General features: G+C 42.8%; 1 protein-coding gene across 3 annotated transcripts in view; it reads left to right on the top strand.

Annotated features, from left to right (window-relative positions):
- Positions 1-15,780, top strand: part of PCSK4 (proprotein convertase subtilisin/kexin type 4) — a 54,274-nt gene that overhangs the window by 1,045 nt on the left and 37,449 nt on the right. For all 3 annotated transcript variants that reach the window (XM_072112135.1, XM_072112126.1, XM_072112116.1), the window contains exons 2-7: positions 1,342-1,446; positions 3,694-3,789; positions 4,355-4,483; positions 4,577-4,653; positions 6,895-6,983; positions 14,910-15,082. In XM_072112135.1, the coding sequence (XP_071968236.1) occupies positions 1,342-1,446; positions 3,694-3,789; positions 4,355-4,483; positions 4,577-4,653; positions 6,895-6,983; positions 14,910-15,082 (669 nt within the window). The remainder of the gene's footprint in view (positions 1-1,341; positions 1,447-3,693; positions 3,790-4,354; positions 4,484-4,576; positions 4,654-6,894; positions 6,984-14,909; positions 15,083-15,780) is intronic.

Here is a 15,780-nt window from a genome sequence, read left to right as displayed (position 1 = left end):
CTACATGCACACTGCCGTGTGCCCGTAGCACAGCGGGCACGCAGCAGCGTGGGGAGAGGAGGAGGAGGAGGTGCTCACCCCCGCCCCTCTCCATAGCGATGTATGGCCGTGGTGCCGTAATACGGGAAAAGATAGGACATGTCCTATCTTTTTCCCGGTTACGGAGTGGTACAGTGCCGCACGTGTGCTGCACCATACCGCTCCCGTAGGGCGCCGCGAGCCCATAGAAGTGTATGGGGGACGTATGTCGGCCGCATATACTTCGGCCGTATATTCGTCCCCCATACTGTAGTGTGAATGCAGCCTTAGAATGATAGTGTTATCGGAAACCTCCAATAACACTGCGGCGGAGTACAATGTAAAACGCCGGACCGCTCTCAAAGCTGTCCGATGTATTCACGAGGGAGCAGGATTGTGGGCGGTGACTGCAGCATGATGCCTGGCAGTCACCGCTGGCCAATGGGGCGAGCGGAGAGGTACGGGGAAGAGGCGTCTACATTGTACTCTGCCGCAGTGTTAGATACCGTTATTGGAGGTTTCCGTTCATTCCTATCATTAGATATGAATCTCCTCTTTAAAATTGCATCAGGCTTGTGGTTCTGTGATCTACAGAATAGGAGATTAGCCAGTTCCTGTGCAGGTTGTCACTTTTTGATGAAATGACATTTGCATTAATACCATCCATTTTCGATCTATACAACCTTTTCATCACTTTCTATTAAAATATTTATGGGTTTGAAAAAGTGGTGATTCTGTCATTTGGATGTCTACTGTGCAGGGATACTTAAAGGACATCTACCACCAAAATGAAAAACTGTATGCAAATGAGCCTGATGGGCTCCAGGCTCCATTAACACCTAGAGCCCCTCAGGCTCCTTTGCATACAGTCCTTCATCTTGATGGTAGATGCCCTTTAACCTGTTTATGATTTTCTGTTCTATGGAATTAAAGGTGATTTTATATAAACACACAAACAGGGCCGGATTATAGGGTGGGCAACTGTATATTACTGCAGGCTGTACATTACTGGGGGGCTGTAGATTAGTGTGGGCTGTATATTTATTAATTACTGGGGGCTGTATATATTACGGGAAGCTGCATATTAATTCAGAAGACTGTACGGGAAGCTGCATATTAATTCAGAAGACTGTTACAGATGAGGCCAATTTGCCTCACAGAGCTGACGTAAGACATCACTGCTGTTTAGACGCCATGGTCGGGTACACCTTCTCTGTATGTACCAGTTGGGTTGTGATTCTTCAATAAATACATTAGGTTTTTTTAAGGGGAAAGGTTGATCCTACTTGTATGTGTACTGAAGAACTAATTTCTTTTATACAGGTGATACAAGGCAGTCATATCTACCATCTGCAACATCCAAGTGTGCAAAAGGAATCTTTAAATCCTCACTGGGCTATAAATCTGATTCTTGAGGAGGAATGTCAGGTAGGTTAAGGTGTATAATATATGCTACTTAAAGTGTAACCGTCATTTCAAAAAACTTTTGATATGTTGGAGGGCAGGTAATTTTAAGCCCGTTTGCCATTGGATTAGTTATCTAGTTACTCGAATCTTGCTCCTTCCTCTTGTATTCTGCAGACTTCCCCTAGATGCCAGTGATCTCTCGTATGGCTGTTGCTAGGCACATTCCCTCTTCACAGGGGAGCTGACTACTGAGCTAGAGACACACCCCCATCCCCCTCCCTGCAATCAGCTGTTTACCTCATGGCTTAGATATGAGATAGATAGCTCTGGTGTCATTCGTCAGCCGCAGGGTCTTGTGATGAGGTGACAGGAGGCAGGCTCCGCCCCTCCATCTTGCTGATTGTAGGTTTTTTGAGAGCTGGAAGCCATGTTTGCTATTGGCCAAAAGAGGTACTTAAATGAGAACCAAGAGGCAAAATAATTTAAGGAATGATTCCCAGGGACAACTGGAGAAGAATTATGTTTTTTAGTTTTTTTTTGCTCAGAATGACGGTAACAATTTCAGGAATTTCTGCATGCATCAAGACATCCTCTGTATATTTCACATGAATGGGAAGCTTGTCCACTATAAAGAGAAGATAGCTGTCTGTTCTTTTTCTCTATAAGTGTCAGTATTCCTGATAATATAGCAATATGTACATTCTTCCTTACAACACCTTTATTCTGTATTTACTAGGAAATGAATAGAAGATAAAAATTCTCACCACTGGAGCTCCTCTTCCAGTGAGAATTCCTTCAGGGACAAAATACTTTCAGTGGTTCTTGTGAGAATTCTTATTCGTCCCAGGTCTCCATACAGAGAAAAAGCCACCATCCAGAAATCCACATGCTGATTATGTCCTCTTTAGTTCCAATAGTACCTTCTCACTATTCTGCAGAGGATAATTAGGACACATATCATAGCCTGTTTTTAAGATTCCATCAAATTTTATTGTAAAATTTATAAAAATGCACACATGAAAATGGTACAATGTTCTACTTCAGGTGCATAGCTGACGTCAAGTGCTAACTCCCATCCCTATCATGTTCAATCATGGGCTTCTCAAAACAGCCAATCAACTGCTTACTCCCAAAAGCACCTTCCGTTTCGAAATATCTCTATCAATAAAGAACCTACTATCGCTGAAAGCGATATTTTGAAACTTAAAGGAAATCTACCATTTGATTTGATGCATTATGAAGCAAACATACCTTGAGAATGCTGTAGCTACACTGATGCAGGATCATAACTTGGTTAATCCCTAAGCTGAGTGGTTTTGCTAATAAAACAGATATAACATTATGATAATTAAGCTCTGCCCCTTCTATGGCTGGTTCAGCCCTTGCTTTCCCGCTTCTTCTAGCAGGAGAGTTTTTCTCTGCAGTAGAAGAAGCTGCAAACACTTTTCTCCCTGCTAGACAGAATAATCAATTGCTGCACCATCCCTGAGCTGCTGTGTATGAGTGATCCAGCTCAGGTTGATTAGTCATGCTTGACTAAGCTCCATTTGTATTTACAAGCTCAATGTTGATCGAGGCAGCCATGCTGATCCAGTTTTCCCAAGGTCCTGAATAGTATAATTGTTTTTTCAGCAAAACCGCTCAGCTCAGGGAGTACCCAAGATATGATCATGCATCAGTGTAGCTACAGCATTTCCGAGGTATGTTTGCTTCATAATGCATGAAATCAAATGGTAGGTTTCCTTTAAGGTGCTTTTGAGAGTAAGGAGTTGATTGGCTGTTTTGAGCAGCCCACTTTTGAACATGATAGGCATGGAAGTTAGTGTTTGACGTTAGCTATGCCCCAGAAGACGCTATGAAAGCGAAACCCGGGGTCGGCCGTTGATTGCTAACATAATTTTAAGATTTTGATATTCACTTTTTTTACGTTTTTAAATGTGAGTACACTACAATAAAATTTATGGAATCTTAAAAAACAAGCTACGCTCTTAATTTATCCTCTGAGAAGATACTATAGGAACTATTGAGAAGGGGAACAGTGTGTGGATTTCTGGACGGTGACCTGAAACGAATAACTGTACTGGACTGTATTTTGTTCCTGAAGAAATTCTCATTATCTTCTATTCATCTGTTTAGTTTATGAATGGGCATTGGATCAGCCCAGAACAGTGAGCTACATTATTTTGAAGACCTATCCATATTGGCTTTGTCAGTTCTCATGAAGTGACCTGAATATTTAGCTGGAATATAATATTTTGTGACCACCAGGTGTATTGGTTCCAGCAGCAGACTGCCAGGAAGATGAGAACAAGACAGATCAGTGTGGTACCTACTGATCCCATGTTTCATAAGCAGTGGTACATGGTGAGCAAATATCTTCTGTAAAAAGAAAATATATTTACATATAATTCCTACTTCGTAAAACCACAAAAGATCAGCCACCTCCACAATAGATTTCTTAAATGCTTGCACACACATGTGTAGACCATTTTGGTAGGTCTGCAGATAGTTTATGGGGACTAAGCTGAATTCTGTTTACATTGGGTAGGAAATTCTGTTTTTGATACCTTTTGTTCAAACCAATGCATTTTATACATTCCCTGGCATCAGAACACCAAAATCCAGCTCCATCTTTCGCAAAGCTTATTATACCGGACATGTGAGAGCACAAAACATCCAGGGAAGAATAAAACCAATGTCCTGAAGACAATTAAAAGCAGAGCGTTTATTAAAAAATGGATATACACTCTGGACTGTTTTGAGCTTCTCTCCATTTAGTCACCTTTAATAACTGTGTAACCATTTTCTATTTTTTTTGTAATGAATAGTAACCCAAAGTTATGTATACACAATGCATGTGACACTTTTATAGACCTGCTGTATAAATGCTTTGACTATGCTCTAACATGTTCTTTGGACTGCCTTTTAGAACAATGACCTTAGCCCTGACCTAAATGTATTGTCTGCCTGGGGTCTTGGCTTTACCGGACGTGGAGTGGTGGTGACCATCCTGGATGATGGCATTGAAAAAGATCATCCTGACCTAGAGGAGAATTTTGTAAGACTTATTTACTTGCATGTTACATACTTTAACATGTTCTATATGTTATCTTGAAATAACATTTGTAAATTGATTGGTGTTTTTCTTCAGGATCCTATGGCAAGCTATGACTTTAATGATGATGACCCTGATCCACAGCCTCGATATAATCCATCTGATGAAAACCGGTAAGCATAAAACCAAGTAACATCATTTGACATTTTTTGGACATGTCAGATTACTACTTTTGAGCATGAAAAAAAAAACCCTTAGCTCAATAAATAGGAGCTAGAGTGTAATGGTGTTGCTGGTATAATTTGGTGACATAAGTCCAAGTGCGAGAATTATAACAATAATCTTTATTTGTATAACACCATCATATTCTGTAGCGCTTTACAAATCATAGGGGACAAATACAAATATAATAAAACATGACAGAGCACAAAACATTCATATGGAACAAAAGGAGCAAGAGCTTACAGTCTAAGAGGAAGAGTGGGATGACTCAAGAGATAAAAAGCTTATATAATGGTCCAGCCATTCTTCATAAGGGAATAGAACAAAATATAATATAATAAATAGAAGTTCTGTTGATTGACCCAGTCATCAGCAATCATCTTATATACAAAGTCCAGGGTGAATGGGACTGCAGAGAAGCCTGGTGCCTGCTGGTTGCTGGATAACAGATGGGAGGAGGACATAGGACAGGTTAGTAAAAAAAAAAAGAGTTGAAACTTCATGCAGTTAACAAGTGTTATAGGCTTGCCTAAAGAGATGGATTTTAAGAGCAGGTTTGAAACTATGGAGGTTAGTCTGGGGCAGAGTATTCCATAGAATGGGTGCAGCTCTAGAGAAGTCTTGGAGACGCGAGTGGGAGGTTCGAACTAGGATAGAGGTTAATCTAAGATCACTGGCGGATCTAAGAGCACGGGTTGGGTGATAGACTGAGATGAGAGAGAAGAGGTAGAGAAGTGCAGTATTATGCAGAGCTTTGTGGATGAAGGTTATTATTTTAAACTGTATTCGAAAGGAGACTGGCAGCCAGTTCAGTGACTGGCATGAGCTTATGGCATCCGTGAAGTGTTTAGTCTGAAAGACGAGCCTGGCAGCTGCATTAAGAATCGATTGGAAAGGAGAGAGTTTGGTGAGTGGAAGACTGATTAGTAGAGAGTAACACTAGTCTAGACGAGAGTGAATCAGAGCGACCGTTAGCATTTTACAGGTTTCAAATTTGAGTAATGGGCGGATTCTAGAGATGTTTCTGAGATGCATGCGGCAAGAGCGAGCAAGAGATTGAATCTGTGGCTCAAAGGAGAGGTCGGAGTCCAGCACAACCCCAAGACAACGGGCCTGCTGCTTCGGGGTTATGATGACCCCACAGACTGATATGGAGAGGTTAGGATAGACTCTGTTAGTGGATGGTGGAAAAACAAGAAGTTCGTTCAAGAAGAGAGAGGACATGATGTTAGAGACAGCAGAGAGACAATCACTAGTGTTCTGGATTAGGCCAGAGCTGATGTTACTTGCCGAAGTATATAGCTGGGTGTCATCAGCATAAAGATGATATTGAAAACCAAATCTGCTGATGGTTTGTCCAATGGGGGCATTAAATGAAGCCTCAAAAAATGAATATAAAAGAACGTATCACCTGGGCCATAGCTATAGTGATTGGGAACAACGCAACTCAGGACGATGCAGCGCATTAAAACCAAGTGCACTAATATGTATCTATAAGATACATAAATTAACAAAATAAATTAGCATAAGGGTCTATACCAATATTCAGGACATTTTATATAAGCCACTCTGCGTCCAAGCACTATCGATTCCCTGAGGAAGAAAAATGTTCGTCTTTGACACACAATGGAAAATATGTCCTCAGTGTCACAGCTCAGCTTTCATTTTACCAGTGTTTATGAATATTTTAAAGGGAAGCTGTGACTGGTTGCCATGGGCAACTAGAAATATTCTGACTTTTAGACAGCTTGATAAATCTGCCCCAATATCTTGTAGATACATATTAGTATGCTTTGTTTTAATGTGCTGCATCGTGGTTGGTGCAAGTGATACTTTTTTATATACATTTGAGCAAGAGTTTTTTGTTTTTTTTAAGTGGGTCTGCAGGAATCGGAGTCATCTCTGTTCCCACCAGTTATGACACAAATTGTTTTTGGTTGCATAGATCAGCAGCTTGCAGTGGTACCCGCTAGGTCATTGTAGCATATATAAGTGCAATGGAGCCTAATGAAACCCTAGTCTAAGTTTAATGGTATATTACATGGTCATGCAGAGAAATTGAGTGAGAGCTGCCTCTCTTTCTGGTGGCTTCTATCCTTTCAAATTTTTTTGTACTACATCACTAGATTACAATTTGTTAATTGGTGAAGCCTTTATTTTTTGTAACAATGGTTTATTTACTTTTATTTCAGTCATGGAACACGTTGTGCCGGGGAGGTGGCTGCAGTTGCTAATAACAACATTTGTGGTGTAGGAATTGCATACAATGCAAGGATAGGAGGTGATGTATGGCTAACGGCAGTTATTTCTGGGTTCTAACGTATAGTTTACTTCACTGACAAATAACTGGATTGCTAAAATATGACTTTAATTATATCATTGCTTCAATTCATATAATTCGATCAACACTAAAAGAAGCCAACATATTGCACCTAGTGTAAAACCTTAAAATAGGATATCTCAGCGTTCGGCTAGCTGAGCACCTCCTGGCTCAGTCGGAACATAATTTATGCACTCTCCCTCATCTAAACACATCCTCGGCGCATGTGTGGTAACTACATTCCTTTCTCAGCTGGCGGGAAAGAAGTGCGGCTGCCCAAGGAAGGTAGTTCCTGCGCATGCGCGAGATCAGCGCTTTCCGCCGGGGATGTATATAGATGAGGGGACGTGCATAAATTATGCCCTGACTGAGCCAGGAGTTGCTCGGCTAGCCGAACGGTGAGTGACTCCAGCTCATTTACATAAACTCGATTGTAAGACTAGGGTGAGAAATGCAGCCACTACTACAATGCAGCGGCCGCACCTAATAAATAAAATATCCACAGCAGAGCCTCCCTTTACAGAAATATCCACACAACAGAGCCCCCTTTAAAGAAATGTCCACAGCAAAGCCCCCCTTTACAGAAATATCCACACAGCAGAGCCGGAGCGCGGTCTTCTTGGAAGGACTATTTCTTTTCAGGAATTTCTCATTACTATTCCTAGACCTGTTAGTTGGATTAACAAATACAGTACATCATATAAGAGGACCAGAAGAATATGTACAGGACTGCTGGTATTTTTCCAGACAGGTAATACGGATACATCGATACATCCACCAGGTATCACTAATTATTCACACATTTATCCACCATTGAGATTAAAATTAAATCTGTAGTGCTAGATATGAGGTATATGTGTAAAGGCCCAGTACAGACTCTCGTGCGAAGCCCCCCTTTAATGTAATGTCCACACAGCAGAGCCTCCCTTTAAAGAAATGTCCACACCGTAGAGACCCCTTCAATGTAATGTCCACACTGCAGAGTGCCCCTTTATAAAAATGTCCACACAGCAGAGCCCCCCCCCCTTAATGTAATGCGCACACAACAACACAGGGAGAAGAAGCCTAAGGTGAGTATAGATGTGTGTGTTTTTTTTTAGCTCTTTGGCCATGGCCCGGCAGTTGGGGACCACTGCTTTAGGACATATCAAAATTTTATCCTATGCTCATTTAATCGAAGTGTGTGTTACTCACACAGATATTATAGCCCAAGGCAGTGTCTCATATGCAAGATTTTGTGGTTAAGCATTAATCATATTAATTCATACCTCCATGCACTGGCTTTTGCTAAGCCCTAGTTATGAGCTCAAATAACCACTGTATTGATTTTTTTATCACTCTATAGAAGCCATCCGGTTACATGGATGACTGTTTCAGCCACTACCGAAATACTCTTGACGGCTGTACAGCTTACAGCTGCCACATGAAATGCCTAAATATGCTCACATCACTTCCAATTGACACTGGCTGATAAGGTATAGCATGCTAAACTGATTACCTAGCTTGTATTAGCACCTTGCACATTACACACTGACTGCCTAAGCTAATTCACACCCTTTACATTAGATGCCTGAAGATTCACGCTTAGGGCATTGCTCCTTTTATTCCTCCGAACTAGAGGCTTAGGGCATTGCTCCTTTTATTCCTCCGAACTAGAGGCTAGGCACCTTACTCCTGCCATATGGGACTGGCCACCTCATATGACCAATACCTACGGCCCTCCTCTGTATCAAAGCCTGCAATAGTGACTAGCTGAGCTCATATTTTAGCGAAGCCGACCTTGTATTAAATGTGCATATTAAAAAACTTTTGATATGTCCTAGAGGAGTTCACAATTAGGTAAATTAATCTAGTCTTACCTGCTTTGGGGTGTCGTAATGAAATGAGCTCAGAAAGAATCCCTTGCCAGTGTATACACATTAATCGGCACACCAAACAAACATAACTAAAAAGGAGTTTGAATATTGCACTCCCTAGGCCTATTCTAACCGTGTTTTAATACCCAACGCTTCAGGGAATTATTTTTGAGGAATGCGTATAAGAATATATCAGCCACTTCTCAAAAAATATTCCTGTTGTTGAATATCATAATAAGATCTCCTATTTCCATTTCGTCCCCCATGACGGCCCCCTGGAGGTTGCTTCCCCTTCCTCTGTAGGGACAGGAAATTGAGAGTATTAAAAGGCCCTCCCCCAACCTCCCACCAGTGTTTCCTGTCCCTACAGGGGATAGGGTTGAGAGTAAATCCTCTCTCTCTCCTCCGGGGGGGGGGGGAGGTATGGATCTCGTACCTCTCGGGGTGCTTGTCCTCCCCAGCACTCCCTCGTCCGAGCTCCTGGCTCCACTTGGGGTCTCCAGTGCTGGGCTGCCATTTGTGGCGTGCCGGCGGCCATACGACTCCTTCTGGGGTCCGCAGCGGCCGGCACACGATCCGCTTGTTCGGCCGATGCCCCACTTCCGGTGACCGGAAGTGACGTCGCGGAGACCTCGGCGCAGGAAGTGGGGCAGCCAGGGAGACAGGCGGCCACTGATGACGTCAGACGCCGGAAGGTGAGTATTTAGAGGCGTGCAGTGTAGTTTCACTTCTGCTGAGGTCTCCATGGAGCTGGACAACATGGCGGATGTGGCTGAGACGCGATCCCTAGCCCTGGGTTCCGTGAGTAAACGCTTTGGAATGTGTGGGAATTATTTCCCTGTCTATTGCCATTATTTGGGGTCTCTTATAAGGGTCTTTACTGATGTAGTTCTCCCTATCTTCTTAAATTAACAGGAGAAAGATCTCCCAAAAGAAAGGGAAAGAGACAAACCCAAAGAGAAAGAGCCAGATAAGGATAGACCTAAAAAGGCTCCTTCTAAGCGTTGCCAAATTTGTAATGCAAAATTAGATGCCTCTTATAAGAAGAGCCTGTGTAAAGAATGTTTAGATAAAATCCTTAAGGAAGAGAAACCCTCATTTTTGGATGAGTTAAAGGAAACCTACCACTTGTAGTGGCAGGTTTCCGATGGAAATACCGGGCACCAGCTCAGAGTGAGCTGCTGCCGGAGCTTATTTTAGTTAGTGTTTTAAACCGCAATATCGCGGTTTAAAACACTTTTTAAACATTATAGCCGGCGCAGGCAGGTACGCGCTCGGCGCTTACCGTGCACGCGGCTCTCATTCACTTCCTATGTAGCCGCGTGCACGGTATGCGCCGAGCGCGTACCTGCCTGCGCCGGCTATAAAGTTTAAAAAGTGTTTTAAACCGCGATACCGCGGTTTAAAACACTAACTAAAATAAGCTCCGGCACCAGCTCACCCTGAGCTGGTGCCCGGTATTGCCATCGGAAACCTGCCACTACAAGTGGTAGGTTTCCTTTAAGAACCATTATGAGGGAAGAAATTAAGGCCTCTAAAGGGCCACCCTTGAAAAAACCCCGAATTAGTCCTGAATACGTAGAGGATGATGAACAGCCTTCATGCTCATACGAGATGGAGTCAGAAGACCAGGATGTCTTTTCACAACCTCAGGTGGTTAATGACCCCAAATTTTTGTTTGCCAATGAAGATTTGGATAGCTTAATAAAGGCCTTAAGGGATACCCTAAGAATTGAGGATAAAGTAGAAGAAAAATCCATGGTAGATGAACTATTCGGGGGACTGAGACAGAAGAAAACGAGGGTGTTTCCAGTTATCGAAAATTTAAAGGGTCTTGTGGTAGATGAGTGGAGAGAACCAGAGAGACGGTTAATTGTCCCTAAAGACTTTAAAAATCGCTTACTGTTTGACCCAGAAGAGACCAAATTGTGGGAGAACATACCCAAAGTAGACATTCCTATTACCAAAGTTGTTAAAAAGACGGATTTACTGTTTGAAGATTCCACGCAACTTAAAGATGCTATGGACAGGAAAACGGATTGTCTACTTAAAAAACTTTGGGAGTCTTCTATGACTACAATCAAAACAAATATTGCGGCAACCTCAGTATCCCTATCCCTAATTTTAGATTCGTTGCCTTTACTTAAATCTGCTACTGCCTTTTTAGCTGATGCCTCAGCTGAATCTATTAGTTTTGCCTCAAGGGATGCCGCCCTCTCAAATGCCACCAGAAGGGCCCTCTGGTTGAAACAATGGTCGGGGGACATTCGTTCTAAAGCAAAACTTTGCAGCCTTCCCTTTTCAGGTGAATTCTTGTTTGGATCTGAGCTAGATGAGATTCTTGACAAAGCTGCGGATAAGAAGAAAGGTTTTCCTGAACCTAGACCTACACCAAAAAAGCAGTTTTTTCGTGGCTTTAGAGCAAACAAAGACCAACCAAAGAATAAGGGGAGATCTTCCTGGAGACAAGCCTTCTGGAATAGTTCCAGGGGAGGAAAAAACAAGCCATTCCTCTTCAGTTCCTCAAACAAACCAGAAAAGAAGCAATGACGCCAGGGTGGGGGGAAGGTTGAAGGACTTTCTCCCCCAGTGGAAGAATATAACAAACAACAGGTGGGTGACTTCCATTATCCAAGATGGTTACCGTATAGAATTTATGTCTTCTCCTCCTCATCGGTTTTTTCTGTCCAGGCAATCCTCAGGAAGTCTGACACATCATCTTTGGGAGCAAGTGTCTACCCTGCAGAAACTGGAAGTGGTTTGTCCAGTCCCCCCAGAAGAAAAAGGTACGGGTCATTACTCCCCCCTTTTCCTAATAAAGAAGCCAAATGGGTCTTACAGGTTAATTATAAATTTAAAATTTCTGAACAAGTGGGTGACGTATATCAAATTCAAGATGGAGTCTGTAAAATCTACTACTCCCTTAATAAACCGCAATGCATTTTTGTGTACTCTGGATCTCAGAGATGCATACTATCATATTCCCATTCATGCGGATTCCCAAAAGTTTTTGCGTTTTGCAGTGGTTTCTCCTTCGGGAGAAGAATCTCATTTTCAATTTACAGCTTTACCATTTGGTCTTTCTTCAGCTCCCCGAGTCTTTACCAAAGTTATGGCGGAAGTGGTCAAATACTTAAGGACCGAAGAAGTCCTAGTGGTCCCATACCTGGACGATTTCTTACTTGTGGGAGACTCGGTAAGCCATCTAGAAAAACAGAAGAAGGTGACAATAGAAGTTCTTCGGGAATTGGGCTGGATTATAAATTTGGAAAAATCCGATCTGACTCCCAGTCCTATAAAAGAATTTTTGGGAGTATCCTTAAATTCATTAACCCAGACTTCTTATCTTCCACAGGAGAAAATAGACAGATTACTTCTGAAAATCAAGGACTTCCAGAAGAGGAAATACATCTCGATACAAGCAGCGATGAGTCTTCTGGGGTCCATGACCTCTTGCATTCAATGTGTAGCCTGGTGCCAGATCCATACAAGACCTCTCCAGTCCTGGATCCTGTCAAAATGGGACAAAGACTACCATCACCTGAATTTACGATTGGAGATTCCTTCAGCAGTAAAAAAATCCTTAAACTGGTGGAAGGATCTCGATCACCTTCAAAAAGGTGTGAACTGGGTTCTCTGGCCAATAACCCAGATCCAGACAGATGCCAGCACCTCAGGTTGGGGAGCTCTTCTTCCAGGGAAGTACGTTCAGGGCCTCTGGTCCCATTCAATGTCTTGTGCATCCTCAAACGAAAGGGAGCTGAAAGCCGTCCTAAAAACCCTGAAAGCTTGTACCAAGGATCTAAAAGGGAAGCACCTAAAGATCTTCTCCGACAATACAACTACGGTTGCATATTTAAAGAGACAGGGCGGAACAAGGTCAAAAAGACTTCAGACCATTTCCAGGAAATATTTTCTTGGGTAGAAGAGAATGCTCTTTCAATTTCAGCAGTCCATCTGAAAGGCTCAGAGAACGAGGTAGCGGACTACCTCAGCAGGACACCTATTCTCCCTCACGAATGGAGCCTGAAACCCGAAATCTTCCAGGAGATTGTCCTCAGGTGGGGAAACCCTGCCATCGATCTCTTTGCATCCAGGACAAATTCAAAAGCCAAGAAATTCTATTCCCTAAATCCAAAGGAAGTTCCTTGGGGTCTGGATGCCTTCTCCCAGCCTTGGGATCAGGATCTCCTCTACGCATTCCCTCCAGTTCCTCTGATCAACAGAGTTCTACAGAAATTAGTATCCAGTCCGGCCAAGCTGATTCTAGTTGTTCCGTTTTGGCCAAAGAAAAGCTGGTTTCCGCTTCTACAAAAGCTGGCTCTAGACCTTCCTTTCATCCTTCCCAAGATTCCAGACCTTTTGCACCAGGGACCAGTCTTACACCAGAACCCAGGGTTCCTGAATCTATCAGCCTGGATCCTGAAAGCGCCTTCCTGAACACAAAAGGACTCTCCTTTAAGGTAATAAAGACTTTGAGGAATAGTAGGAAGCCTGTGACCCATGCTATCTATCTTAAGATATGGAAAAAATTTTGTGCCTGGTGTAAAGATCAACCTAACCAAGATTCTCCCAGTATTTGCCAGGTTCTTGATTTCCTGCAGGAGGGTTTCGATAAAGGTTTACGGCCTAGTACCCTGAAAGTCCAGGTGTCAGCTTTAAGCGCATATTTTGATACAGCACTTGCGGAACACAGGTGGGTAAAGAGATTCTTTCAGGCCTGTACCCGCTTAAGACCTACTGTAAAGGAATCTTCCCCTCAGTGGGGCCTTTCCTTGGTCTTAGATGCGTTAACCTCAGATCCCTTTGAACCCAATGAGTCAAATAATTTACGTTTTTTAACGCTTAAAACAGCGTTCTTAGTTGCCATCACATCCGCTAGATCACATCCCCGCCTGGGGAGCTCCAGGCCTTGTCGATTTGTGAACCTTACCTATCAGTTTCTGAGGATAGAATTACTCTCAGACTTGATAGAAATTTTCTTCCTAAAGTTGTTTCTAATTTTCACAGGAGTCAGGAGATCGTATTGCCATCTTTCTGTCGTCAGCCTAAGAATGCTACGGAGGAGAAATGGCATCTCCTAGACGTAAGACGCTCAGTACTTAGATACTTAAAGGTCTCAAGTCCCTGGAGGAAGGACTCAAACCTTTTTGTTCAATTTGCAGGAAAAAATAAGGGAAGAAAGGCCTCTAAGTCAACTATTGGCCGGTGGATCACAAATACGATCAGGGAATGCTACAGTCTTAAAAGTGTTCCTGTTCCTTTGAAATTAATGGCTCACTCTACCCGAGCAGTCTCCACATCGTGGGCGGAGAGAGGGGGAGCCTCCATTGATGAAATTTGCAGAGCAGCCACTTGGAGTTCAAATTCCACCTTTGTTAATCATTATCGACTGAATATAGCCATGGCAAAAGATCTGGCCTTCGGCCGTAAAGTCCTACAAGCAGTGGTCCCTCCCTAACTGGGGATAATTTGGTATGTCTCCAGGGAGCCGTCATGGGGGACGAAATGGAAAAAAGGAATTAGTCCTCACCGGTAATTCAATTTCCATAAGTCCACCATGACGGCCCTATTATTTCCCTCCCTTGTTAATTTTGTTGGTTTCTTCTTGTAAATACTGTATGTGAATATAACATGCAAAATAAAATTGAGTTGAAGCCTATACCGGTGTAGTGATTGGGTATACACTGGTGGGAGGTTGGGGGAGGGCCTTTTAATACTCTCAATTTCCTGTCCCTACAGAGGAAGGGGAAGCAACCTCCAGGGGGCCGTCATGGTGGACTTATGGAAATTGAATTACCGGTGAGGACTAATTCCTTTTTTTACAGTGTTACACTTGGTGCAATATGTTGGCTTCTTTTGCCGTTGATCGAATTATATGAATTTTAGCATTACGATAATAAAAGTTATATTTTAGCGATCCCGTTATATGTCACTGAAGTATATAATTTTGGGGATGTAAACTATAAGAATTTTTGGGATATCAGTGCATCATCAACGTATAGTCATCTAAACATATACTTTCCAATAGGAGTGCGGATGCTTGATGGATTAATTACTGATTCTGTAGAAGCTCGGTCTTTAAGTTTGAATTCACAATACATACATGTCTACAGTGCCAGCTGGGGACCAGAAGATGATGGCAAAACACTGGATGGGCCAGGCAGGCTTGCCACAGAGGCATTTCATAAAGGAATAGTACATGTGAGTCCAATCCTTTCTAACTACGGTATATATACAGGGGCTCTCCTACTTAAGGACACCCGACTTACAGACAACCCCTAGTTAAATACGGACCCATCTGCCCACTGTGACCTCTGGTGAAACTCTCTGGATGCTTTACTTTAGTCCCAGATTGCAATCATCAGCTGTAAAGTGTAATGAAGCTTTATTGATAATCCTTTTATAGCAAAAAATTCGGAAAATCCAATTGTCACTGGGGTAAAAAAAAATTTTTTGTCTGGAGCTACAATTATAACATGTACAGATTCGACTTTCATACAAATTTAACTTAAAGGAAACCTACCATTTAGAATGGCAGGGGTAAGCTGTAAGTACCGAGCACCAGCTCAGGATGAGCTGGTGCCGGTACTTACTTTCGTCAGTGTTATAAACCGCGGTATCGCGGTTTTAACACTTTTTAAACTTTAGAGCAGAACAGGCTTCGGCGCTGCGTGCGCACGATCGTGCGCGCGCCTACATAGGAAATAGCGGAGATGTTGTGCGCGCACGGTCGCGCGCACGGTCGCGCGCAGCGCCGAAGCCCCTTCTGCTCTAAAGTTTAAAAAGTGTTAAAACCGCGATACCGCGGTTTATAACACTAACGAAAGTAAGTACCGGCACCAGCTCACCCTGAGCTGGTGCTCGGTACTTACAGCTTACCCCTGCCATTCTAAATGGTA

Source organism: Engystomops pustulosus, chromosome 1 (genome assembly GCF_040894005.1).
Source record: "Engystomops pustulosus chromosome 1, aEngPut4.maternal, whole genome shotgun sequence".
Lineage (NCBI taxonomy): Eukaryota > Metazoa > Chordata > Amphibia > Anura > Leptodactylidae > Engystomops > Engystomops pustulosus.
Note: the sequence above shows the minus strand (reverse complement) of the source record. Positions and strands in the feature narration are given on the sequence as shown.